The sequence below is a fragment of the Wasmannia auropunctata genome, unplaced genomic scaffold, assembly GCF_000956235.1.
Source record: "Wasmannia auropunctata unplaced genomic scaffold, wasmannia.A_1.0 LD336069.1, whole genome shotgun sequence".
NCBI lineage: Eukaryota > Metazoa > Arthropoda > Insecta > Hymenoptera > Formicidae > Wasmannia > Wasmannia auropunctata.
In genome coordinates this window covers 2,360,567-2,385,966 of record NW_012026821.1, presented here as the reverse complement: position 1 = coordinate 2,385,966, position 25,400 = coordinate 2,360,567, and the positions used below count along the sequence as shown (strand labels likewise).

Sequence of the window (25,400 nt, the reverse complement as noted above, 5' to 3'; positions counted from 1 at the left end):
CTCTCTCTCTCTCTCTCTCTCTCTCTCTCTCTCTCTAAGAAATTAAAAGTAAATAAAAAAAAGAAAGAATCTGAAAATATAAAAAATAGAAAAAGAAAGATTTTTAATTAAAGAAGTATATATGGCTGAAGAGAATGAACAACTTTGCAGGATTATTGCAGGACTATATAATCAATTAGTCAAATATTTTGAAGTATATATTCTGGAAAATATTCTGCCGGTACGTTTCGATCTTTATTCAAATAGTTTTCAAATTTAGATTCGCGTGAAAGAAAATTGCGAGTCGCGCTACCAGTAGTCAAAGGAACTTAACGTTCTGCGAGCCTTGTTAACGGCACGAGATACGAGCGTGAGTTAATAAATAAACAAATAACTGCGTAATGCACGGAACGTAACCATTGTGCATTGTATAAGAAGACACAGCTCTTCCAGCAACTCTTACTATCTCGTATCTGTCGCCGTGTGTATTAATACAGGGATACCGATGCGTGGACACAGCGGCTCTACAGGCACGCACAGAAATGCATTTGAATGGTCCTTATTCGGAATAACAGCCGTTCTGAGATTGTAAACTTCAAAAACAAAAAGTTCAAAATACCCATCAGCCAATTATATTCATTAAAATTGCATAATATCTCTATTTTTTAATTAATTTAATTTTTGCGTATTTGCGCGAGCAATCCTATATCGAAAAAATGTATTAATATGTTCCATCTTGAGAATACGTTCGGTGAATTTTAACCGATTACGTTATATGTCGCTTATTTACGCTTTATTCATAAAATCGTATTACTTTAGAAATTCAATTGATAATTATTGAATTTTGTACTTGCAAAATGAAATTTACTTTAAATTCACTGCCTGTATCGTTCCATTGAGTTAGTTTTTACTTTATACTCCCGACACGATTGTTGCAAATGCTGCGGGTAGAAATCTGGATCGAATCGTAAAAAGCAAAAAAAAAATCTATTCCTCTGACTTCGTATTGCGGACCTATGTACAGTACGTCAGCGCATTGAGACACGATATTCGCGTGTTTTTTTTTCGATATTTCCACGAATCCTCTTTAATATTCTTATTTTACACGACAGCCCGGGAGGATTTAATGACGCCTTTGCGGTTCGGGTAATTAATCGCGTCCGACTGCGCGACTTATTTTCTTTGCACGACGTTTTACTGCTGCCAGAGCTTTACGACGATGTCGTACATTTATCGAAGGCCATAATCGCGACTCCTGTGCTCTTCAGAACTCGCATCGTCCTTCCGATCGCGACGCGTCGCGAGACTCCGCAATGTACGAAATAATGTAAATTTGTTCTCGCGATCTGTTATAGAAATACTTTAATGTTAGTACGTACTTTAACGTTTAATTCTGTATTAACTTCGCTATTTATCCTTCAGATTGAGCAAATTTCAAGCAATTGTCGTCCGCCCTTTGGAGCACCCTGTAGCGGTTTGATCGCGACCACGGTTTATGGCTCGCGCGTGTTCGGCGTAGGTGGGCAAGTAGGAACAAGCGGCGAACAACGCGCTTATTCAAATACATTCAATTAATTTCCATAGAACGACAACAATGGCTTCTACGGCGTGTAATCGTCCCTGCCGATATACGGTCCCCGCCGCCGCACCGGTGCATGCCTGCGTTCGCGTTTCGTGGGATCGCTCGCGACGACGAGATCCCTTAAATAACGGCATTAAATCTTCTACCGTATTATTTATCCCGTGCCCGTGTTCGCAACCGTGTCTCTCTCGCTCCTTTCCGAGTTAATAAACGTGGAACGCGAGTCTCGTTGCGCAATTTCCTGCAAAATCTTGCATAATCGTGAATGGAAAATGAGCGATGAATAATGTCGATCCCTTAGAGCTAGAATTGAGAATTGGACGTAAAAAATTTTTCGCGTTAATACAGTACAAAGGTTGTATATAATACCACGATGAAAATAATAAGACATTTTACGTTCAAGTACGCTGCACTTATTTCTATTTGCTTTAAGACTATAAAATGATATCGATTTTTCCTACAGTCATATTGATATATGGAGGCGAAGGTAAGAAATAATCCTTGCCTCACGTATGCAACAAAGTTTCGCTCTTCTGACAGGCCTGTTACTCCGCTGTTAATCGCCTAACTGGTTCTGATGCAATTGCCAATGGTGAATTGGCAACTTTATTTAATCACCTTAATTAATATTTTCAACACAATGCAATCTATAAAGAATGTAAGTGTTCGCGGGACAATTATGCTTACGGTGTGGAATTACAACGCGTATCGGTCTGTATTTACAAGTCGCTCACTTCGTTTCAATTATATATTCCTTGACGAGCTTGGAATGAGTTTTGCTTGACGGAAAATAATTCCAATTTTTTTATCCTCATAATTAGATTTTCATCCTCATAGACGTCTACAAAATTTAAAGACATAACACGCCAGATCTCTCATTTTTTTCATTTTGTATGCCTCTTACTCTGTTTTGTGATATGTATCTATAATTCGTTAGAAACAGAGAACATGCTTATAAATTTTGTAACACTATTTTGGATTTTCATCACGTAATTTCATAATATAGATATTGTTACGTTTAAGTTGGACTCAACGTTCACGATTAGAATACACTGCGTAATAATCGTTAATTTGTAATTACGTCTCCTTTTGCATATAATCCTCGGTATAATTAGCCGCACGTTCGAGGAACTGTCCGAGGGAAGAAAAAAGCGACGCGATAGAACGAAACGAGAAGGTGAAGAAGAAGGGGGAAAGATCAGTGCAGCAAGCTGTGAATGGCTGCGCCCTTGGTGGAACGGTCGGGGGCGGAGGGCTGCGAAGAGGGGCAGTTAATTAATGGGGCGGCGACCGACCACTTCCCTTGCCTTTTATACACGTTTTCTCTTTCTGCCTATTTTTTTTACGTGCTTTGCCTTTTCCCTTGGCGGCGCGCCAATGATTTCCACCGTTTCCGATCTTCCTTCTCATTTCGTCTCATTTCAGAGATTGATATCATTTCGCAAAATCAAGACACAATCAAAATTACGTAATTATCATAGATTGCAAGCCAGAAAATCTCGTGGACATTCAAGCAATCTAGGCTGACTTTTAACGACATAAATTGTATCACTCGTTGTGTTTTTAGTTAAAATTTAGATTTGTTACGAAATCCACTTCCATCTGCAAAGAATTAGATTGCTGCAATTGACTTGCTCGAAATCGACAACACGGAGCATACGTCTGATTTGCACAAACTTCTCTCTTGCAGCTTTCTTCATCTTTTCCCCGTCCATTTTCACCTCCCATCTTCTTCCCACGTCGATTTCGCTTACCAGTAGACCGGTTCTCTGCTCCCGAAGCAATAATAAATTTCGCAAGAAGATCGAAGTGCCAATCACGATCGGAGATACGAATGGGAGTACGAAGCACGTGTCGAATCTGCCGTTTTTACCGGCGCCTTTACTTCATATACTTTACACCGTGTATCAGCCTCTGATCTTCAATCCCTTCTCCGTTTCTATCTTCTTCTTCATCGCGCTACGACCGGTTTTGCGGCCATCATCCAAGTTGCCATAATAAACTCCACGAAAGATTCCGAGTATCGATCGTGATAGAGGATATCGAACGGAAGTATTAAATCTACAGTGTTCCACGATCTTTCCTTTCATCTTTACGTCGCACGCGTACCATTATTCCTTCGTGCTTACATCACTTCTTTTTGTATTGGACATTGCTATTGACAATCAGCACCGACGTACGATATTACGGAGGGTAAAATTGTATAAAAATTTTTTGACTATTTTTCAATTTTTTAATTTTATAATCAATCATGAGAAAGAAAGGAAGTTTTATTACGTCATAAAAAAAATTCCTCCAGAGAGGAACTTTCTGAGCGATTCGCGAGCCGCCAGACGTAGATGACAAGACGTGAGCTGGTTTCTTTATCGGCATGTAACTTTCATCGTTCTCAAATCTCATTATCGCCCTTCTCTCTAACGTCCTTCAAAAACCGGTTTCCTTATCGCGAATATATAAATTTCGTCAGCGAAAGCGTGGAAATATCGCCCGCAATCGCGTCTTTTTGAGTTTTTGCTGACACCCGCTGTGAAGTTTCGGCGCTAATCGTCTTCGCCAATATTAAATCCGTCGCGGATTTCTTTTTCCTCTTTGTGATTTTATCGTTTACCATCGTGGATCTTTACTTTCGGAATCCATGCCGTTCTGCGAAACCCCGAGGGTTATGCATCCCCCTCAATATCTGCAGTTGCGAGCGCACGATGAGCCATTACCATCGATCACCAATGTAGCGCGGCATATTATATCGATATTGTTCTGATCGCCAACGCAGATTATTAGACATAAATCTGCCTTGCGAATTATGAGGCAGAAGCGTAAAATTATGCGTCGAAATTATGATGTCGTCGGATACAATTAATTACGTGGCCGGATCATCGTTACATGCGCGATTTATGTCACCTGATCTCTTTATACGTCATACAGATATGCTATGTGCAGTGTCTCGGCTAGCGTCACCAGATTGCAAATGTGAAATTTTTCGCGGGAAGACATCCCCCGTATATCTTTGTCCTGTCGTACGTTCGCATGCGAACACGGATCGTCCATCGATCGGGAAAAAAAATTGCACCGGTAGAAATCGTAACTCGACACCGTCGAAATCGTTTTGGTTTTTTGTGCGCTCGGATTCGCCGCGCTTCTCGAGTTTCATCTGTCATCGATTTCTCGTGGCCACGCGCATTTCTGGGTTAGTGCGTCCGAGATAGGGCTTCCTTGGGTTTCGGGGAAAATATCTGTCCCCTCCGTGTCGGGTCGTGTCAAAACATCCGCGTGACGACCGTTAAAGGTCCGTGTCGTCGCGAGGTTTTCATTCTCGGAGCTACACGGAGAACGCATTTCCCCATCCCGAAAATGCCTCCCTCCGGTACGATAGGGCATGTCTAGATCCACGATAACGCCTGAGTAATTCCGATGGCCGGTAATTTGTCGTGAGAGACCGGCATCACGAGCAGCGTCCGTTATCAAATTCCTTATCGCCGTTGGATCTGATACCGACCGGATTCATCGCGTGTGATTTAACGCGGACGAAAGCAGTCGAGATTAATAATAAAAATAATCGATCGAATCGCAAGCGCCGGCCCCGCTCGGCGCGGTGTTTCGCATCCGGTCGGCGCAGCGCGGCGCGGCGCGGCACAGCTCGGCTCGGCTTTCCACGAAGATCAAGATTGCGCGTCAAGTAGGCTCGTGCGCAAAAATTTACGCGCGCGAGATACGGGCCGGTCACGTTAACCGATATCTCTGCCCCGTCGCCGATCGAGATCATCGTCGCGGCGATTAAGCGGGGACCTTGCCGCCGAGCGCATGCACACGATCGATCGGCCATTTTATCGGCGCAACACATTTTATCGATCGCGCGACAAACGAGATGTTGATAGAGAGGATGACGGCGCCGCTCGCGCGAGAAGGGACGCCGCGTAAAAACCTGCTGCAAGACGGGACCAGATTGCATCGACAGAATTGACATACCTCGTTGAAAACATTTTTTAGGACCACCGGCCATGTACGAAAGTTATAACGAGTATAACTTTGATTGAGCTCGTAAGCCAGTTTCGAGATAAATATTGAATCGCAAGATAATTTTTAACACGTTATCGCTGCCAAGCTATTTTTCATTATCGGATTAAAAATCGAATTGAAAAACGTCATCACTGACTCGACGTTCTTCGCCGAGGTCCCGAATCACTTTTTCTATAAAAGCCGCGGCCATATTTTTCATGGTACGGATTCTACGGAAGGTTTGGAGTCTGGAATTTCGCGATGAGGAATTATGGGACAGTTTTTCCTCGATGGGCCCGCAGGAGCCCATTATTCGTATCGTCCTAATTCGAAGCGCGTCATCGGGGCCTCCGGAATGTCCGATGGCATGTGACCCTCCCCTTTTTCCTCATCTCTCTTGTTCCTACTTCCCCTCCTTTGCTTTTTCGCCTCGCTCTTTACCCCACCGTGTTCTGTTTTAGGTCCCAGTAATTAATTTAACTTCTTGTCACGACGATAGTGGCCGCTAATGGTTTTCTTGTATCCTGCGTGAAACTCTCTAAGTCGTCTCGCCTTTGAATGCCAGTACCGAATGTCACGATATCTACCGATGGAGATTTTAGATTATCAACTTGAATTTTTACTCGATTTACTTATAATTAATTATAAATTATTTATAATTAATTAGTATAAATAATTAGTATATATTTTTTCTGGCGTGTAATAATTTCATAAAAATTTTATAAGTTTAAGGTCCTAATTGCTTCTGATTTTTTATAAATGAATAATTGTTGATAATTAATTGATGATCAATTGTAAACTTTATTTTTTTTTCCATTAAATATACTATTCCTAAAAATAAAAAATTTTGAGAAGGAGCAAAGTTTCTCGAAATATATCATCGCAATTAAACTTCGATATTAAACAGCAAGAAAGAAGATAATACGTAATATTTTGATAAAGCCGGCTCTAAGAGGGTTAAAAATATCGACATTTCGTGGCGAAGGGAGAAAAGAGGTCTTCGCCTTCGTGGAGGGAGAGATGAACCAAAGAGGCGGCTGGTAAATAGCTGCGTGTGCAGCGTCCGTTCAGGCCGCCGCGAGGCGTTAACGAGGCGGGCAAACACGAAGAAGAAGACTAGGAGGAGAAGATGGAAGAGGTGCCGGACGAAACGAAGCGAGAGGGAAGGGAGAGGGAGAGAAAGCCGAGAGGTAGGAGAAAGGGAGAGGAGCCGGGTAAGGCACGAAGACGCCTTTTCAAGGTGAGGTGTAAACTCTGCCGCCCTTCGGCTGCCTCTATCGGCCGCCTCTTCGTGCAACCACCAACACAAAGCACCTCTTTCCATCTTATTAAGACCCCCGACCCTGCCGGCACACAACAACCGGACTCTCTCACGATTCTCCTTTTCTCTCTTTCTCTTTCTTTCATTCTTTCACCCTCTCTTCAGCATATTCTTACTCTCCCTCCTCTCGGTGCTCTTATCCGCGCAATGTTTCTTCCTCTCTACGAGTCTTTGAGCTTACGCACTTGCCGACATTGCACGCCTATTAAACAGAAGTTGTCCGAAATGTTTCATAATCAATAGAAAAATGGAAATTATTTTACGCATAGTACATTATTAAAATTTTCGGTGTAAATGAAAAAGGAAAGGAGATTTTGACAGCAAAAGAGTCGCAATTATAGACGATATAATTTCTTTGTTAACGAATAACCATAATAAGACTCATTATTATTGAACCTGATAAATTTTCATTTGCGGAGAAACATTCGTTCTTCCTATTTCCACGTTTGCATTCCCAAGTTTGATTTCTCTATCGCATCGCACGGCGCGATTGGCAATAATAATTTATTAACGGGGACAACTCAAGTCTTGTACGAACGTTCCTCCTTCTTGTTTCTACGTTGTTATTTTAAAAGTACTAATTGCTCTTTGGTAGCGCGAGTAGCGCCCGATTTCACGGCGGTGTATTCGAAATACGAACTCGCTCGATTGGATATCGTGCGGAAACAGCGGCGAAGAGAGAGCAACAAAACGCGAGCGGAGGCGAGCGAGCGAACGAGCGGAGCGAGCAATTGCAGGAGGCGGCGAGCAGCACCTTGTTTATTTTAATCGGGGCTCAACGTGCCTGCGAGATTGTTTCGTCTCGCGGCACCACGATGTTTAGCTCGCCGTTTAATCGCCGTTAACGAGCGGTTATCGTTCACCAACTGGAAACACGGCGATGCTAACGAGGCGATCGGCCGGAAGCACGAGCCCTTTCGCGTTCACTTGCCTCTTCGCTCCTCTTCTTCTTCTTCTTCTTCTTCTCCCCTTCTTCCTTCTCTTCTTCGTGATATTCTCGTCCTATCCGGGGAAGAACGACTCTTTACCTTGGCAACGTGCACGCTACGTAATAATCAATTTTTTCCTCTCTTCGACAACTAAGGAAATCGACGAAACGAATAATCGACGAAACGAATCATCCATTTTATCTTTTTCATATTTAAACAAATATGACACATGAGAAGTAGTTTTGCTTTCTTTTTTGACAGATAAAATCTTTATGCATAATTTTATTTGTGATTTTATTTTTGGCGGACACACGTTGGTGGTCCTCCGACGATGTCGTGAAACGTAAGGCGAACAAGTGCGAAAGCGATTTGTTATAGGGCTAGACACACTATGCAAACGTCTAGTTTCGACCTTATCCTATTCACAGAATGTCATATTTCTGTGAACGGATAATCCCGTTTCGCTCGTCGAGAACCTTACTAGCCAGTCATTAAACGATGTTCGCTGTGAAAAATACGGAAAATCTTTTAGCGTGACCAACCCTCCTTGTCACGCTGTCTTTCACCGGATGTTCACCGGTTCTTCTCCGGTTTCTCTGGAAAAAAAGACAGGAGCGAACTATTTTTCTTCTCCTGCAACGTAGAAACGTAGAATTTCATCCGTTTTCAAATCTCGTTTTATTTGGCTGCGCGACTAATCTGCTGTGCAAATATTTAGTGACGAGGGAAGGGTCTCGTCTTGTTGTGTTTAATTTAACCCTGTGTCGTACGGTAGTTGGACCTTTATATCTTCCAGTTAGTTTCTGCGCCGTGAAGAATCGCGACTTACGATTGCAACTTGACTTTACGCGGACGCCCCGCGGACAAAATGACTGCAACCTCTTCTCAATAAATTCTCCTTCGATATTTCGCCTTCCATCCAAAATCTATGGATTTTTCATTCGTTCCACTTTTTTTCCTGAGAGTCCTTCCTCCGTTACCATCGTGCAATATCTCGCCCGCTAGATATACATGCCTTTTTTTTGGCTCTACGTTATATCTTTATTCGTTCCGCAACGTTTCGTTTGAGTTCCGTTTGAGAATGGCTGAACGCCATCCCTGACAGGGGGTATTAGCAGCGTAAAATACAGCCTTAGTCGTCCAGTGGCTCGTTACATTAACGACTCTTCGCGAATCACACACATCCTACTCGTGTTTACGGAAGCGTCAGTCGCGGTCCAATAAATAACGAGATTATTACGGGGCGCGTCGAACAAAAAGCAGCCACAATCTGTAGATAATGCCCGTTTAATTTACGGTGTTTTTGATTCGGTTGATGCGAGCCAGCGGGGGTAAGCGGATGTTTACGACCTGGCGGAGGCGCGTTCAATGAGAGTTATCGACACTCTGAAATCTGAATTTGATCTGGTCGCCAAAAACGAACATGTCTCCGGTGATTAATCGAGACGGATTTGTCGCGATTATGGCTCGATTAATGTCGTCGGATTTTCGAATGATACGAGAAGCTATAATAATCCCGAAAAGAACCTGGCCAGAAGGAACAGCATCATCGGCATTGTTGTGCACATCGTAATCATTATGATTGTCATAAGATTTTACAACAGTCATAACAGTCCGGTTTTTTTTACTGTTGTTCAAACATAGTGAAATCTATAAGACTCCCTTTCACGGCTTCGTGATCTCCGTAAATTTCGCACAGTTAATCAAAAACCGCTTCTCGTGGCGCATGTTTTCAAATAAATTTTCGTTATTGCGACTGTTAATGTGTGCAATCAATCAAATGTACATCATTAAGAAAACCGAACTTCTAGCTCGTAAAGTTTTATAGAGGGTATTCGCGAAATCCGAACGTCATATCGTCCCGAAGGTGACCGACGACGATATTCCGTGTCACGGACAAGGAGGTATCCTGTTCGCCAGGATCGCTTTTTTTTTTATTTACACATACGTCACAATAGTCGCTTGGCAGGCGTGATAAATTCTGGTAATAGTTGGCCATCAATCTGGCGGGAATTACGTGCACCGTGCGTTCCCTGCCACAATGGGCCCACACCGGGCTAGTACGGGACTCAGCGCGTCCTACAGCCGGCCCTATTAATAAACCAACGTATTAACAAAGGACGCATCCACTTGTTATTTAAACTGTCGGACGTCTGCCGCGGCGCCTCCCCTTTCTCGATCGGACTTGATCGATCGTCATCGATTATCGTAGATTCACCTATGATAATTATGGCGTCGATCTGACACCCGAATCGAAAAAGAGATATCCGCGTGACGAAGATCATTGCACCTGGAACTGAATTTCGATTTTTCAAAATCGAAGGTCCGTAAGTGAACGAAACGTTACGGAAGAGAATACGCTTAACGGCTAGAAGTTGCTTTTTTACCAACCTATTTCTATTTCTTTCCTGATCCTAGCGTATTGGATGTCGCGATCAAATCGGCAGATATCAATACAGAATCATTGTATTCCATGAACGTTCAATATTCTCTTTTTCCCGCCATCGACGTCGTGATACAAGGGAGATGTTTTCTCGGTCAAGTACCGTCGATGAATCGCGATTCGCGAATGCTTATCGCATGAATGGGCCTCCCCCTCGACATTCGGAAGCGACGGAATTCGCGTCGATCTTCGCGCCTCCATCCCCGTCCCGTTCTCTCCTCTCCTCCTCCCATCCCACCCCCCTCCCCCCGACTCTCCTTGATTCTCTCCATGAATCTCCCGGGATGTAGATGGTGAGCCGAGATAAGGGGGCTACTTAAACTTAACCCTTGCACGAGCTCGTGCTCTCCAAGAGCAGGACGACCGGTGAGACCGGAGGCCACACACCAAGAAAGACTAATAGCCGAGAAGATAACGCTCTTAAACACTTTGCCAGGCCAATGCTTCTTCTCTCCTGTTGCAACCTGCTCTCCTGCCTCCCCTTTCTGCCTCAACGAACGAGCTACCACTCGACACCGATAACACCGCCGAACATTTAACCAGGGGCAGCGAAACGACGGGGCTTACAACAGCGGAGTGTCTTCTCCGTGAAAAATCTGCGGGACCGCGCGTTCGCATTTACATATGTAATTCCTCCAGCAGAAGAATTCAATTTCACGATTTATTTTTTTTCTACCGCGGAGGAAATAACTATATAAGCGATGTGCTTTGGAAAAGTTAAAATTTACCTCTCTAAAAGTCACCTTTAAATTTATATTCTCAAGGAATTGAGATCACACGTTGCAAAGCTGTTTCTCCAATGCTAATTTTCTCTCCTTTCTTTTCAAGATGAACGGTTAGTCGTACGCCAACGCGCGTGGCAACGCGCGATCGCCGCGTATAGTGTCCTCCCGGTATCGTCGATGAGTCCCCGTTCTCGCCTACAGCACACGGGATAACGGCTCGATTATTGCTTTACGGTACGCCGAGATAAGACGCGCTGCAGCAACGAGTTTATTGCTACGGCGTGCGTACTTGTAAATATCGCTAACGACCTCGCGTACACGCCACCTCTGAATGTTAATCTTAATTTCCCGTGACAAGACGCGCCGCTACCTGCTCTCGCTCGTGCACGCGTGAAAGATTGAATTAATACCGCTCGTATACACGCCGCGGAATCATAACGAAGTAGCGCTTCCGAGTAATCTCGCCATCAGCAACGCAGGCAGCCGAGGGGTTACTTAGATTAATCTTATCGATTACGCGTTTAATCGGCGCAACCGGCATAATTTGCAATGCCGTGTTTAACGACGGGGCATATCTCGCTACATAATTCCCGAGACACGTGTTTGGCAGCCAACAGGCGATATATCTAAAACTACTTGACAACATTAACGCGCATTTATACGCTGTTAATATCGACGCGAGATTTTTATCGAGATGTCAAACGCGATGGTATAATTTGTTTTAATTTACATTAACTCTTTCCTCCGTATGTAGCAGTGTACAGATGATGTACCGTATCCTCGATGCTCCACGCTTGTAGTAATTAGCAAATTTATCTTTTGATATTAAACATATGTTTTAACTTTAAATCAAAACATTAATTTTATTATAAAGTAATTGATATTAATATTAAAAATATCATCATCTATTGATACGTCATAATTTACGAAATATCTAAGTTATCATCATTAAACGACTTTTCAATTACGTTCGTTTGAAATTTTTGTTAACGAGACTCTGATTCAAAGTTCATAAACATGCATGACAACCTCTATGTGATTGTTTTATACTTAGAATATGCGAGTTTATATCTGTTTTGTCTGTAACTGCGTTTCTTCAATGATCCGATCTAATGAAATAACAATGAGATACGTTACTGTAAATCCGAGATCCGCGGATCCTTAGATCTGAAGGGTGACAAAAAAAGTAGTCATCGGTCTAAGAATCGTTTTACTTGTGAAAGGGCCGACGTGTACAAACACAAAGGCAACAGGTGGTGAGTGACGTCAGGTTTAGGTTACCGGTTCGGCTATTCAGTTTTATTCATGACTCGAGAGAGAGAGAGCCGCGTATACAAATCTACTATCCGTGGGCCACTCGACCCCTCGAATTCTTTTCCTTCCGTCGACCTTCGAGGTCCCCGGGTGGGTTGGTGCGTCCTGCGGTAATGCGTTCACAATATAGATTTAACGATCCCCTTACTTGCCGCGCGCGATTCACGTCCCACGGGACCATGAATATCGGATTATCGTCCACAAGTAGCGCAATTACACAAGCAATTGTTTAACTAGAAGTTATCAAACTCCATTATCTTGCGCCGAGATAGGATATCGATAGCCTTCCGTCGAGCAATTACGCCGTTTATTGCACAACTGTGCGCCAGCGGTATAAATAAAAAATGCCATAAAATCGTAATCTTGCTATCAGAGTTTTCTCTCGATTTCTTTTAATTTACCATGATAATATAGTAATAGTTTTCAATGTATAAGTACATGTGTCTCAGAGCAAGCTTTTCGGAAATTATCTGGTCGGGAATTTGGAGAACGGCGCCAACCGCACGCTTAGATTTAATCGACAAATCACAGGGTAAGATAACCGATACGTGATAGAATGCAAAATAACAGAATGATTCAAGCCAATCGTTATCTGCACTCGATAGCGCCGTCTGTCAATAAACGCCACCGACGTAAACTTGCCGCGCAGATGCTCTTTGATATTACATACAATCTACCGTACGGTATTATAAAATGTGCTCAATCTAAGAGATTAAAATATTCTGATTATGTAAAAAAATTTTGCATTTCCATTTACTGTTAAAATCATATTTTTTAAATAGAACTAAATAGAGCTAAATTATCAGGACTAAAAGATTTTGAGCAAATACACATATTTACAATTGAAACAAGTTTAAAATACAATGAAAGCAAACTAAACATTTACAATTTGCACGTGACGATTGCAACAAGTGAGTGATTTATAGTTTAGAATGTAGATCATACAGATTAGAGCTCGCTACTGCTCGCACGTATTTACGTAGATGCCTCTAATTGCGAATAGGAATATTTTTCTTCAAGCGCCGCTTTGCATGCGGCTGCGATGTACACGACACAGTTCGCAATAGCGGGACGGCGAAGTAATTATAAATCAAATTTCTAAAGAGCGTAATAAATACGATTTGCTCTTGTCTCTCATACTAATTGTATGCAGAAAGCGTAGGAAGCGGATCCGGTGAAAATAACACACCGGGACTAAAGACCCGCACGGTCTAAAGGTCAATTAGTACTAATTAGCGCGGCTGCTCGCGACTGATTGATTTAGTGGACGTGCCGTGAACATTTCTTCGACTCTCGCAATCTCTCTGTGTTCCTTATGTTGGGTCTTGCATCCGATTTTTTTTCTCGAGTTATATCACTTATATCTTTGCATTTCTTAAAGAGATAAAATAATTCAATAAATCGCGAAAACAAACAATTTTTCGGAAATTACTGTATGAGAAATTACTGTACTGAGAGAAATGTCAGCAACAAATTTGTTCTTATAGTAATTTTTGTGTTAAAGTTAAAAATATGTCGATTCTAATCCATTTTTAAATATAGTTTTTATAATTCAAAAAAATTATAACTAAAATATATTTTTATGATGTCTTATCGATAAATATTTCAAGTTACTTTGAAATTGATAAACGATCCGCGATACATTATTTACAAAGCAGTCCACTTTTGGGAAACAACTTCTCATTTTATCTATTTACCTCTCTGAAAATTTAAAAATCTGTTATTTTAATTTGTCCAATCTGACTGCCTTTCTCCAGGTTGAAAAGAATGTATCCAATACTTAGTTCCATCCTTCGGAACTGCTTGTCCCACGCTTGTCGATGTTGAACGAGAAAGCGCACTGAGATTGCCATGGATGATTCACAGACAGGTGCTTTAGAAGTTCGTGCCGACGGCACGGAGTAATCACGCGAATGACAAGATAAATAATCGTCCGCCCACGTTGCAGATATTGTGTTGGCTTAAAGCGCTAAAGCACATTGCGTGTAAAGCGCATGTGATGTGTGGGACCCCGCTTGAGGAAAATATTCATATATGTTTTAAGATATACATATATTTGCACTTTACATACATTTGTGCAAACGAATCGCGAATCTTAACTTCAATGCAAACATTATGTTGCACGATCAGCAATTTTCTTCAATACAAATTGCATCCTGATAGAATAGTGTCGTGCGTGTAGGTATGCGTGAAGAATGATCAAGACAAAAATAATTAGCTTTCTTTATAGCGCAAAATTCTGTATACTTTAAATTCATTGACAACGCGTTCCATTTCCTGTCAAAAAGTACGAGGAGGGCAGAAGGTAAAAATCTGACGCAATCCAGATGCACGATGAAGCGGTAGCAAACGTTTCTAAATAAATTTGCAAAGGTCTGAATAACGCGCGTAAGAAACTATTAATAAACCGGTAAGGCTGTTTCGCAGATCGCTAGAGCACACAAACCGAAATTTTATGAATAGCATCGTCCGGTTGAGCATGCTCATATTTTAAATTCGTGATTTGATCAATGCAGGTACGGATGTTCCTGTTACGCAAAGTCGAAGCTTTCGGTTAGAGCTTCGTTCAACGAATTCGCGGAAGACTTACTTTGCAAAATTGTATTTTCACGTTTCATTTGCACCGCCGACGAAACCGCTTTTCACGGAATTTGCTTTTTCAATCGACAAACTTAGAGTGCGGAATCTTTAACTAGTATCGTATCGAATCATATAATAATAAACAGAAGTCGTTTTTACCCGCCGTTGTTCGTAGCAACGATATTTTCGGCGCGAGAACTGACCTGATCTCGTCCGATTCTTTTTTGGCTCCCCCACAGATCTCTTAACGTGACCTAACGTTTTATATCCGGTACCGTATTACGCATATACATCCGATACCGTATTACGTAATCTTCTATATTTATGATATGCTTGTGTACGAGAAACTTTTCTATTTTCTGTCCGAACGCCAAGAATCAGTTTTTATTATAGCGGCACTGGTCCTTAATTTCATTGAAGTTTTCTATATGATCAATTTCTTAAATTTTATTAAAGCTACTTTTCAGCACAAAAAGTAGCGTAAGAATCGATCTTGCTCAAGATTAATAATTATAATAAACCACAATTTATATATTAACCACAATTTAAAATTGTAGGTATTAAATCAAACTATGTATTAATATACTCGCAATTATATTTAATTCTATTGTATCATAGTAGCTAAATTCTTCTCCAAAAAAAGTTACGCCACGCACAGCCTCAATTTTGCGAAAAGATTTCGCGACTGCGCAACTGTGAAAGCAGGCCGGTTTAACGGGGCAAGATTTTTTGTTATGACTTCATCCCGACCACAAATCAAGGTGACTTATCACGCGCGGTGGAAATCACAGGCAAGAAGGCAGAGATAGGGAAAGAAAGGGAGGGAAGGAGAAAACTAGTCACGATTGCCGCCTCGACTCCGTACTCCTCCGTGCGGTCTGCCTCGATCTTCTTACAGCGCGCTCGCGACGAATTCGCGCCATAACCCGTGATTTACCGTGGCATTTACGAGGAGTGTCGCGATATAAAGTTTCGCAATTCCACCCCCGCCACCCGGACAACGTTGGAAAATTTTTCCAAAGGCGACGCGATACCCCTCTCGACCTGAGAGACGCGTCGCACGCGCGCAAACTTTCAGACGTGCCGGCACGTTGTCAGTGATAACGATCTTTATCGTCGATAGAAAAGGAAACGTGCCAGATACACGTCAATCCGTATCGCCGTGAAATGTCCGCTACGTGAATGTCCTTATCGCCTAGATATCGCCGACATTAATCCATTCAAAGGAAACGCGATGGGTTTCCGCCTCCACTGTCGTTCAGGCTAATCGAGCGACGTGACAAATTGACATTCGCGTATCTGATTCACATGAAAAGTCGATTCGTCAAATAAGATTTGTCGAGTGTTCCAGGAGATAAGGTAAATCGTAAGCTATCATTGACCACTCAAGGAATACTCATCCCTTTCATTATGGTGATTGATAAGCATTTCATTTCTAAACAACGTATACGTTGTTTGAAAGAATTACGGTGTCTCGTTTAAAAAAAGGAGATTTATTAATCTTCCCGTTATACGATCCCGTATACGATTTCCCACAGAAAAACAGTTTCTGCTGATAAAACACTCTCTACGGGTTACGATCAAACATTCATGGATATTGCCACTTAGCGTCTCGCTCTGGCATTATCGACAAACGCGGTCATAAGCGGAACACGGGCGAGCCATATAATTTCCTGATTTAAGGGCACTCATAACACGTGACACCTTTGTCACGTGTTGTGAGTGGATGTTGTGACGGCGATTAAAACCTCATTAGGTTGGACGCGCACCAAGCATTCCTGCGGTCTGCATGCGAGATTTAAGGTTCATCTATAGGGTAAGTCCCGGGGTGCTCGACGCGGCGGTGATGACGGTGACGGTGGTGGCGGCGGCGGCGGTGGCGGTGGCGGCGGTGACGGCGGCGGCGAAGAAGAAGAACGTATAGAGAGATAGGATCAGGCTGCTACATCCTGCGGGATCGCAACGGGCCCGGGCAGGGCCGGCCCTGCCGCAGTATCTAATCTGGCCACTTTCGGAGCCGCGGGTAGCCGTGTTTTGGCCGGGGATCGTGTTAAGGGGATTTACATTCATTTCGATCCTAATAACCCGATCCCTCGGATCCCGATTTGGAACACGATATCCGTCCTCTCTCGTATACGTATACCTTGCCCTCTCTCTCTCTCTCTCTCTCTCTCTCTCTCTCTCTCTCTCCTCCACCTTCTCTTGCTTTTTCTTTTCCCCTCTCGCCTCTCGCTTGTTTCTTCTCCTCCTCCGTCGGCTCCGGCTAGCGCAACAAGCTCTTAAGTTCAGAGCATCTCCCAACTTTCACCCCTTTATGAATAATTTCTCCTTCTTACACCGCTCTTTCCTCGGGGCATGCAAACTGCATTAGTATGATTTCACAACATGTTAATAACAAAAAATGCTCTTCGCATTTTCTTTTGTTTCTTATCTTCTCATCATTATATGCTTCATATTCTGTTTAGACCTGTTCTCAAGCGTTCTCCGTCAGATCTTACAATTTCTGATTTGATACAATTCCTTTGACATAATCTCGCACGTTCGCGACCGCGAAAGGATATCGATACGGATAGCCGGCCGCTTCGCGGGACAGAAGGAGGAAGCCGCGCGAGAGCGATCGAGCAGCGAAGCGAACAGTGGAAGCGACGAGGCGTGCTTTGATTGCGGTGGACGAGGCATCATCACCCGTGGTCGCCTTCGTGGAGTGCCCGAGGAGCCTGTCGACGACGGGCGTGACGTGCCTCGGGGCCAAAATAACACGCCCCTGGTGTCGTCCTCCCCCCTGTCCCGCCACGTTCTCGCTTTACGGGTCCTCCTCGGACTCTCCTCCCCGCTCTCGTCGCCATCACTCCGTCTGATCCTCCTTCGCCTTCTCTCTCTCCTCGTGGATAATCCGTTCCCACAGACAAAAGGGCCTCGCGGTCCGTCGACTTCGATCTTCCTCCGCCGCCTCGATTGTCCCTCCTCGCGGTCTTGTCTTCCGCTCAGGTATGTAATAAGGATGTAACATGAGCTCCCCCCGAGACACGGCGAAACCTCGATCGGTCCCGCGACAGGTTCGAGCCTCCTTGGATCGCGCGCGATCCGGAGGGCTTTCCAAGAAATTGCGCGGCCGATCACAGCTATAGCGAGAAAACCGGGAGATTTCTTGATGACTCGATGAAGGCATTTGAATGTTCGTTTCATTGATTATCCGTGATACGAGTATCAGAACGCAACGATCAACGAGCTTGTTAAAAGCGTAGGAAATATTTGCAAAGTAAGATTCGAACATTGAATGTTTCTAAAACAGCTAAGACATCTATAGTTTTATTCTATCATTTGAAACGATGAGAAGGTATTATACGTATGATTAGTACAATACGCTGATAAGTCCGCTCAAAGATTTTAAAAACACTCTGTATATCAACACTTTACAGTACTCTGAAAACATTAAAGAGCTACTTTTTAAAGTCTGCAGTTAATACCCGCCTGAGCCTTTTAAGTTCTCTTTTGCCTTGTTGTCGCTCTCGTCCTAGAGTGTCACTGCGCAGGTAAGCAATAAGGATGTAACGTGATCTGCTAAGAGCGCAGAAACACAAGGATCGAAACCACGACAGGTTGAAAATTCCTTAGCGAGATTGATCGTCACGTCGATCCGCTTCCCGGAAATCGTATATTGGCAAAATGACATGTTATAAGGAAATTAATTCAGCTTTTATTTTTTTAAATGATATAAAATTTTTATAAGGATTTAGAAAAATTAGATATGTATTTTAACTGTTGTTTTCCGTATGAATGAGCGCGCCCCTAATAAGATTTGCTTTGACCAATAGCGTGAAAAAAAAATTAACTGTGAATTGAATTTTTAATTCACAATCCTTCGTCGAGTTAGACTCGAGGAGATATTCGGTTGTTTGACGAACTGCTAAAACAAAGAATGTAAATTCGTACGGCATACAAATGAACAGCCACGAAGCGAAAGAAATCAGAATAAAGATGAAGGAAGGAGAGATGAAGAGAAGCGTGAGATAGGTCGTCTCGGCGCAGGAATTGCTCTTCAGTCGTTACTGCTGGGACCATCTAGAGAGCTCGACAAACACTCGATGCACCTCGCACGATTCTCTCTGAAAGCACGACTACCATTGTTGCCGTGTCATCTCTTTGGTCCCGGGCCATTGTCCTTCGTGCACCGATCGCGTCTCATTTCGATAGTCTCTTTAGCCGTCGATTAATCGAGACGATCGCCAATCGTATATGAAGAGCAAGAAGAGAGATCGGGCAGTAAGAGTCTCCATAAAAATCTGCTGGAAGCATGCAAGAAATGGTAGCCTCGATGTATAGTAATCTTAAAAGTCCATAAAAGGATTTCAAACTGTCCGCGCGCACGCTGCGGACTCAGCTCTCACTGTCTGAGAATTTAAATCCTTGGCGATCAGCGGAATTGATAAAAGTACGAAACACGACGTCGACCGTGTGTGGGTGTCACGGGGGGTTACCGTCGAGGCGGAAGTGGCTTCCTGGAAGATCAGCTGACGCCTGGGCGGTTCGTTTTGTTGCGCGGTGAATGGAACATTGGGGACCCACTCCCGAGGCCCTCGAATGCGGCCGGCATGCGGACGGCGGGAACGTCGGGAAGGAGGCAAAGGGTGGTGGATCGCGAGAGAGGAGGGGGTAAAGCAACGAGCACGTTAAAACAAGAAGATTGGAATAAAAGGTTGGCCTGACCGCGGGAAGGTAAAGCCAGAGCGGGCCCGGAGGTGGAGAAGAAACGGAGAAGAAACCGGTGGGGGCGGGGCTCCGTCTGCGGATGCTGGTATGGAGCCCAGTCCTGCTTCGCACACCATCTTCCTTCATCTCGGACCCAACCCCCTTTCGAGACAGCAGTACGTGGCCCATCTTCGGGTTCCTTTGCTCCCGCCGTTTCTTCTACTTTAACGTGCTTCTCCTCTTCACCTTTCTTTATCCTCCTCCACCTCTACCTCCATCTCCCTCCTCCTCCTCTTCCGTCTCATCTTCCTCTTCTGCTCCTTGACCTCCACACCCTTGGCCAGCGTCTCCAACTGTTCGGCAACTCTCCGACGTCATTTGTTTCAACGTCCCACTCCTTTGTTCCTGGCGATGGCTCGACAATTTCGCGGACGTTATCTGGGATTTAACGAGCCGTAACATGCACCGAGGGCAATTAGTACCATGCCAAACAGGGAAATTAATATCGCTTTAATGTTGCTACGTTGATTATATACCGCGGGACACACGCACGCGAGCGAAGTCTCGCGGACGCGCGAGAGTTAACACGGGTTTACCAACACGTTTAAGCGATAAGATACGAAATATGTAAACGAGGTGTAAGCGACATGCGCTTCGTAATTAGTGGCCATCGGGGCCGAGTGATGAAGGGGAGATAAAATAACATCGGGGCAGAACGCGGAGAGAGCATCCTTCACACAACGCGACTCATCATCTCCCATCAACCTGACTGGTTTCTCAGCTACTGGCAGCCCGCTATTCATAACATCATGGGTGTATATGTGTGCATATGTGTATATGCGTGTGTATATATGTGTGTGTGTGTGTGTGTGTGTGTATGTGTAAACCTTTTATTCGTGCTTGTGAGGATTAATTGGACCTAATTTACCTCCCATAAGAACTAAAAATATCGATAAACTTTTATAAATAATAATCGTGTGTCCCGTTATTACTTATTATACAGTATATGTGCAAAAGCCAGAAAATTTGCCACATTGTTAACCGTTGCTCTCGTTTTCGATTTGATCGAGGACCATTATAATAAGTGGCCGAGCGATATTCCGAATGACGATGCTCCTTCAAACGATTTCCAGGAAACTTTCATCCTCATACCCCTCACAGAAATTGGGATTGGCCCAATTCCATTAAGGTCCTTTCTGTGAACTAAAGCCGCGGCTTCCCTTTTGCGTTTCACACGAACAGTCGTTTTCGGGATGTTCGGCGCGCGTACAAGCACTCTCGGTTCTGAACTTTTTTCAATTTCCGCCGCAGTTCTTTTCTTCCTCCCCCTCCCTCTCCCCCACCTTCGCGTAACACTCCTTATCCCTAATGTATTACGGGCCCGGTCATTTTTTACTCGAAATGGATTTTCATAAGACCCCGACATTCTCGGCTTTGGCCAACCGCGCGCGCACTCCTTCTCACTCCATCATATCCTGTATCTCTTCAACTCCGCCAAAATATTTGTAAATAGATGTAAAGTCTGGGAGGGGCCCAGGGGGTACCCTGCTGTGCGAACAAGGCTCCCCATAGCGCACTACGGCCGATATATCTCTCGGGCCCTTCACCATTCTTCCCTCTCTTTATATGAGACTCCTTCGCAGCCTTTTATACCTCCCCCTCCTCCATCTTCTTCGTCTTCTTCTTCTTCGTCGTCTTCTTCTTCTTCTTGACTCCGTCGTCATTCTCATGCTCTATTACCTCGGTTCTCATCGTGCATCGTGCAACGCGGGGACTACACACGAAAGTCAAAGGCGCATGAAAAAATTTTCGAGGATCGATTTTTTGATTACAATCTTTGTATCAGGAATTTATATTCGATATTTTGGTGACAGGTGAAATCGGAATATATGCATTCCTGCATACTCCTGAGTTCTGCCTTCATAATCCGTTCGACAATATCTATACGTGGAGAAGCAGCCCCTACAAAGCTGAAATATCTTATTTCAATCTATAAAATGATTGATTTATTTTAAATCGATTTTCTCCAAGCGAGACGTAACGACGATCCTCCGTTTTTACGCGTCGGAAATTGTATGACAAGTCGATCGAAAGTTGACCGTATTATGATATAGCCGAACCAGCAACTTCGGCTATAAATTTCGCGAAATGTATTACACACGAGGGAATTAAAGGTCGCCTATTGAGTGCGGATCTACGGCTCCGGATAAACTCCGCTCATACAGAGGTTCATTTGAACCTCGGGGACTTTAATGGAAATTCATCCGACAGCCGACGGGCGTGCAATTCACTTGCGGCAACTCGCGTGCACGTGGCGTGAAGGTTTCCACCGGCGAGAGAATCCAAGCCCGTGAGCGCGAGGAAATAAAAAGGAAGCGAGAAGAGGTGGAGAGGAAAGGTGGGACCGGTCCCTCGAAGGGGGAGACGAGAGGGCCGTCGTCTGCACTCAATAGGGGCTAATTGCCGCAAGGAAAGCTGCAAATTCGTGGACATTGTTAGCTCCGTTCCATTCTCGGTTAGTGTCGAACGGGTCTCATTGTGGCCGCGCGGATCGCGAGCTGCAGCTTCGTGTCCGGCGCACACCATCGGGTTGCGTACCGCCATTGAAATGCCTGCACGAGAATGAAAAGGGGTGAGACGGTAACTCCGCCGGAGTGTGTAAAATTCGTCGCGGCCGCAGCGCGTTCTCGCGCGCGATCGACAGGCTCCTCACGACGCGGACGCGAACGGACGAATTCTTCACGCGCGCGACGGGCCTCTGCTCCCTTCACCCCTCTCCCTCGCTCCATTGCAAAAGTCGATTGTGCCCTCCCGAAAATTATCTTCTTCCGCACACTCGGCCGAGAATAAAAAGTGCGAAAGAAGCCCCTCCGGCAACTCGGGGGAGAGGACCCGCTCGATTTACACCGAGCGCGCGCGTTCACGCACAAGCGAGCCTGTCTGTGTCCTGATCAGTCATCCGCATGATACTGCCCTGCGTGGGCGATTGCCCTCCGAGAATCGATTTGAACACGGGCCTCGGACGCCTCGAATACCCTTCGACAATGCCGCCGCTTCAGTCAATGGGGACTCCCTTGCGTCTTTGGCTTCTCGCGCCCTCGATACGCCGCGTTCCGGATTAAGTCCGGGGTTTACATGGGTCCTATGCTATTGGGGCCCCTGTCTCACTGAGTCGGCTATCCATGCTTCGTTACGAGAACGTATACCCTATTGACTCACTGGAGCACCGCCTGGCTGTCGTCGTCGTCGACGTAAAGGTAGACAATGAGAGAGAGAGAGAGAGAGAGAGAGAGAGAAATGATTCCAGGCAAGGGGGGAAGCGGCTCGGCGTGACTGAATGATCCTCGACATCGGCTGTATTTATATTCCTGTTTGCCCGCTGATTCGCCACGGATCTGAGTCCGTTAAAGTCTCTTAAAGATCCAGGACGGATCTCGTAACCGGTCAAAATACGCATTCGTTTTCCTAACCGGCGATTCTCGCGACAGAGCTATTGCTCTGTACCTGACGCCACTGGTCACGAGGAAGGCCTCCTTTTTCCGCGCGCACCATGAAATCGGCCGAATTCCTCGAGCTTGGACCGGAGCCGAGCCGAGCCGAACCGTTCTGCGCGACGTTTTCAAATGTGACGGAAATCGTATTAAGTGGAACTAACCGGAAAAGTGGGTTGGAGATGAAGAGTTTCTCGCTGCGAGAAAGAAAGCCGGCTCGAATCTTAAATTTCCAAATATATACTTAGTCCGAATTCTAAATAATGCCAAAAATAATCTTCTGAAAGTAGGCTAGGAGAATTATATAAATATAGTGTGTTTAAATCAATATTTTAAATCCTTAAAAATACATTTCAACGTGTCAAACTGTTTGGACCTATGACATCAAAATAAACGTAAACAAAATAATATAAAAGCGTTTCTTAATATCCGTATTGCTTAGACAACTAGAATATACAAGTTATAAATCTTGTTACTAAATTTCTAAGATTAAGCTTAAGTCACGTGCATACACATCTGAGGAAAGCATGATTTTTACTTCTTTCCATTAGAGCACCCAGTTAAAAATGATTGGTCAAATTGTCGACGAATCAGTGCCATCGACATCGATTGACATCGATTTGTCTAATTATTTCTATCTCGGAGTAATTACACTCCATCGATCTGTTATTAATTTTGAAATGTAATATTACAGAGGTGCAAGGAGAAACTCAACACTTTGGCGATTTCGGTGATGAACCAATGGCCCGGAGTGAAACTGCGAGTGACGGAGGCCTGGGACGAAGATAATGCGCACGCGATAGATTCTCTGCACTACGAGGGACGAGCCGTCGATGTAACGACGAGCGATCGCGATCTCTCCAAGTACGGGATGCTGGCGAGACTCGCGGTTGAGGCTGGCTTCGACTGGGTCTACTACGAATCCAGGTCGCACATACATTGCTCCGTCAAGTCTGGTTAGTAGTTTTCGTTATATCGCACGGAACGCATCATCAAATCGAGCCCGAAAGAGCGTGCGAATTGCGATCGATTTGTGGTCGAACTGCTTCGAATCGCATTCGAACATAGCGAGAGCATTAGAAGCGGTCGATCCGCGGTGGACCGCGTGTGGATTTTAATTGCGGTCATTTCGCGTTAATACCCGCATAAACGCCGCGTCAATAAAGATGAGCGTATAAACTACCGGACGGTAGTTGTAATGATGTCGTGTTTTATGCAATAAAGACACTGCAGTTGTGTAATAACGTCGTTTAATGGAACAGGGATACTAAAATCACGCTGTTCTTAAATCTTGCGAGTGACAAAGTAACTTGGCGCCTTGGAGTGTGTACATATCATCTATATGGCGACATAAAATCGTTTAACTTTAATTTACTGACGTAATCTAACTAGGAGCATTGCACTTAAAGTACATGAAGTAGATTAATTTTTCTAACAAATATCTAATTATCTAACCGTAATTAAATAAATATCGCGTATTTATCTACTTCTCTCGTAAAAATTGGCGCTACTACCCTTGTATATTGTTCTTAAGGGGATGCCTATTTTACCGACTTTTTCTTTACTATGACGTGATAATATTATATTAGAAATGTACGAAATCAAATCATTCAAATTGATTCATTCAAATCATTCTAATTATTTCTGTCAAGTTTGATTTAGTTCAGATAATCGATTAATTAAATCACTTGAATATTTCAAATATATATGGATACTTTTATATCTCAGGAATTTTATTAGACTTTTTAAAGTAATCTGTTTCATCACGTGAATTATATTCAGGTTCAATTTAAATTTAAATAAATTCAATTCAAAACGAATCGAACATCGGATTCAAATTTTCTCACAGAAAAACATCAAATAACACGTAGCCGAGCGACACTACTCGTCAATCTCTGTTATCCTGTTAATGAAGAACAACTTTCCAAAAATTTCAAACAGATTACGGAAAAATTTATAACATTTCCATCATATAAATAATGAGATATGAAAGAAATACCTGAATACGCCAAAAGATGGCTCCTGTAGTATATTTCAATAGCATCGCTAATTTAATACTTTCATTTCAAAATCACGATTTTTTTCGTATTTCGAGAAATGCTCCTCACAGTGAAATAATTGTTAATCACGAAAGAACCTTGTCGCGCATCTACTTTCTCTTTCGATTCGACAATATTTAGGTACCTGCATGAGAGCAATCAGCGATTCGTGTTCGTTCCAGGCCACGGTTGGGTCTCGAATTTCAAAATAAATGCCGATAAATCAAGGCGTGCCTGTCGGTCCGAATTAAAACCGAGCATAGAAATTGGCGCGAAACCGATACGAGTCGATGTTGAGGGGAACGAAAAGGGGAA

General features: G+C 43.8%; 1 protein-coding gene across 1 annotated transcript in view; it reads left to right on the top strand.

Annotated features, from left to right (window-relative positions):
• LOC105450135 (sonic hedgehog protein A) overlaps positions 1 to 25,400 on the top strand; it is a 37,783-nt gene that overhangs the window by 11,256 nt on the left and 1,127 nt on the right. The window contains exon 2 of the mRNA XM_011689838.1: positions 23,741 to 24,002. Within this exon, the coding sequence (XP_011688140.1) occupies positions 23,741 to 24,002 (262 nt within the window). The remainder of the gene's footprint in view (positions 1 to 23,740; positions 24,003 to 25,400) is intronic.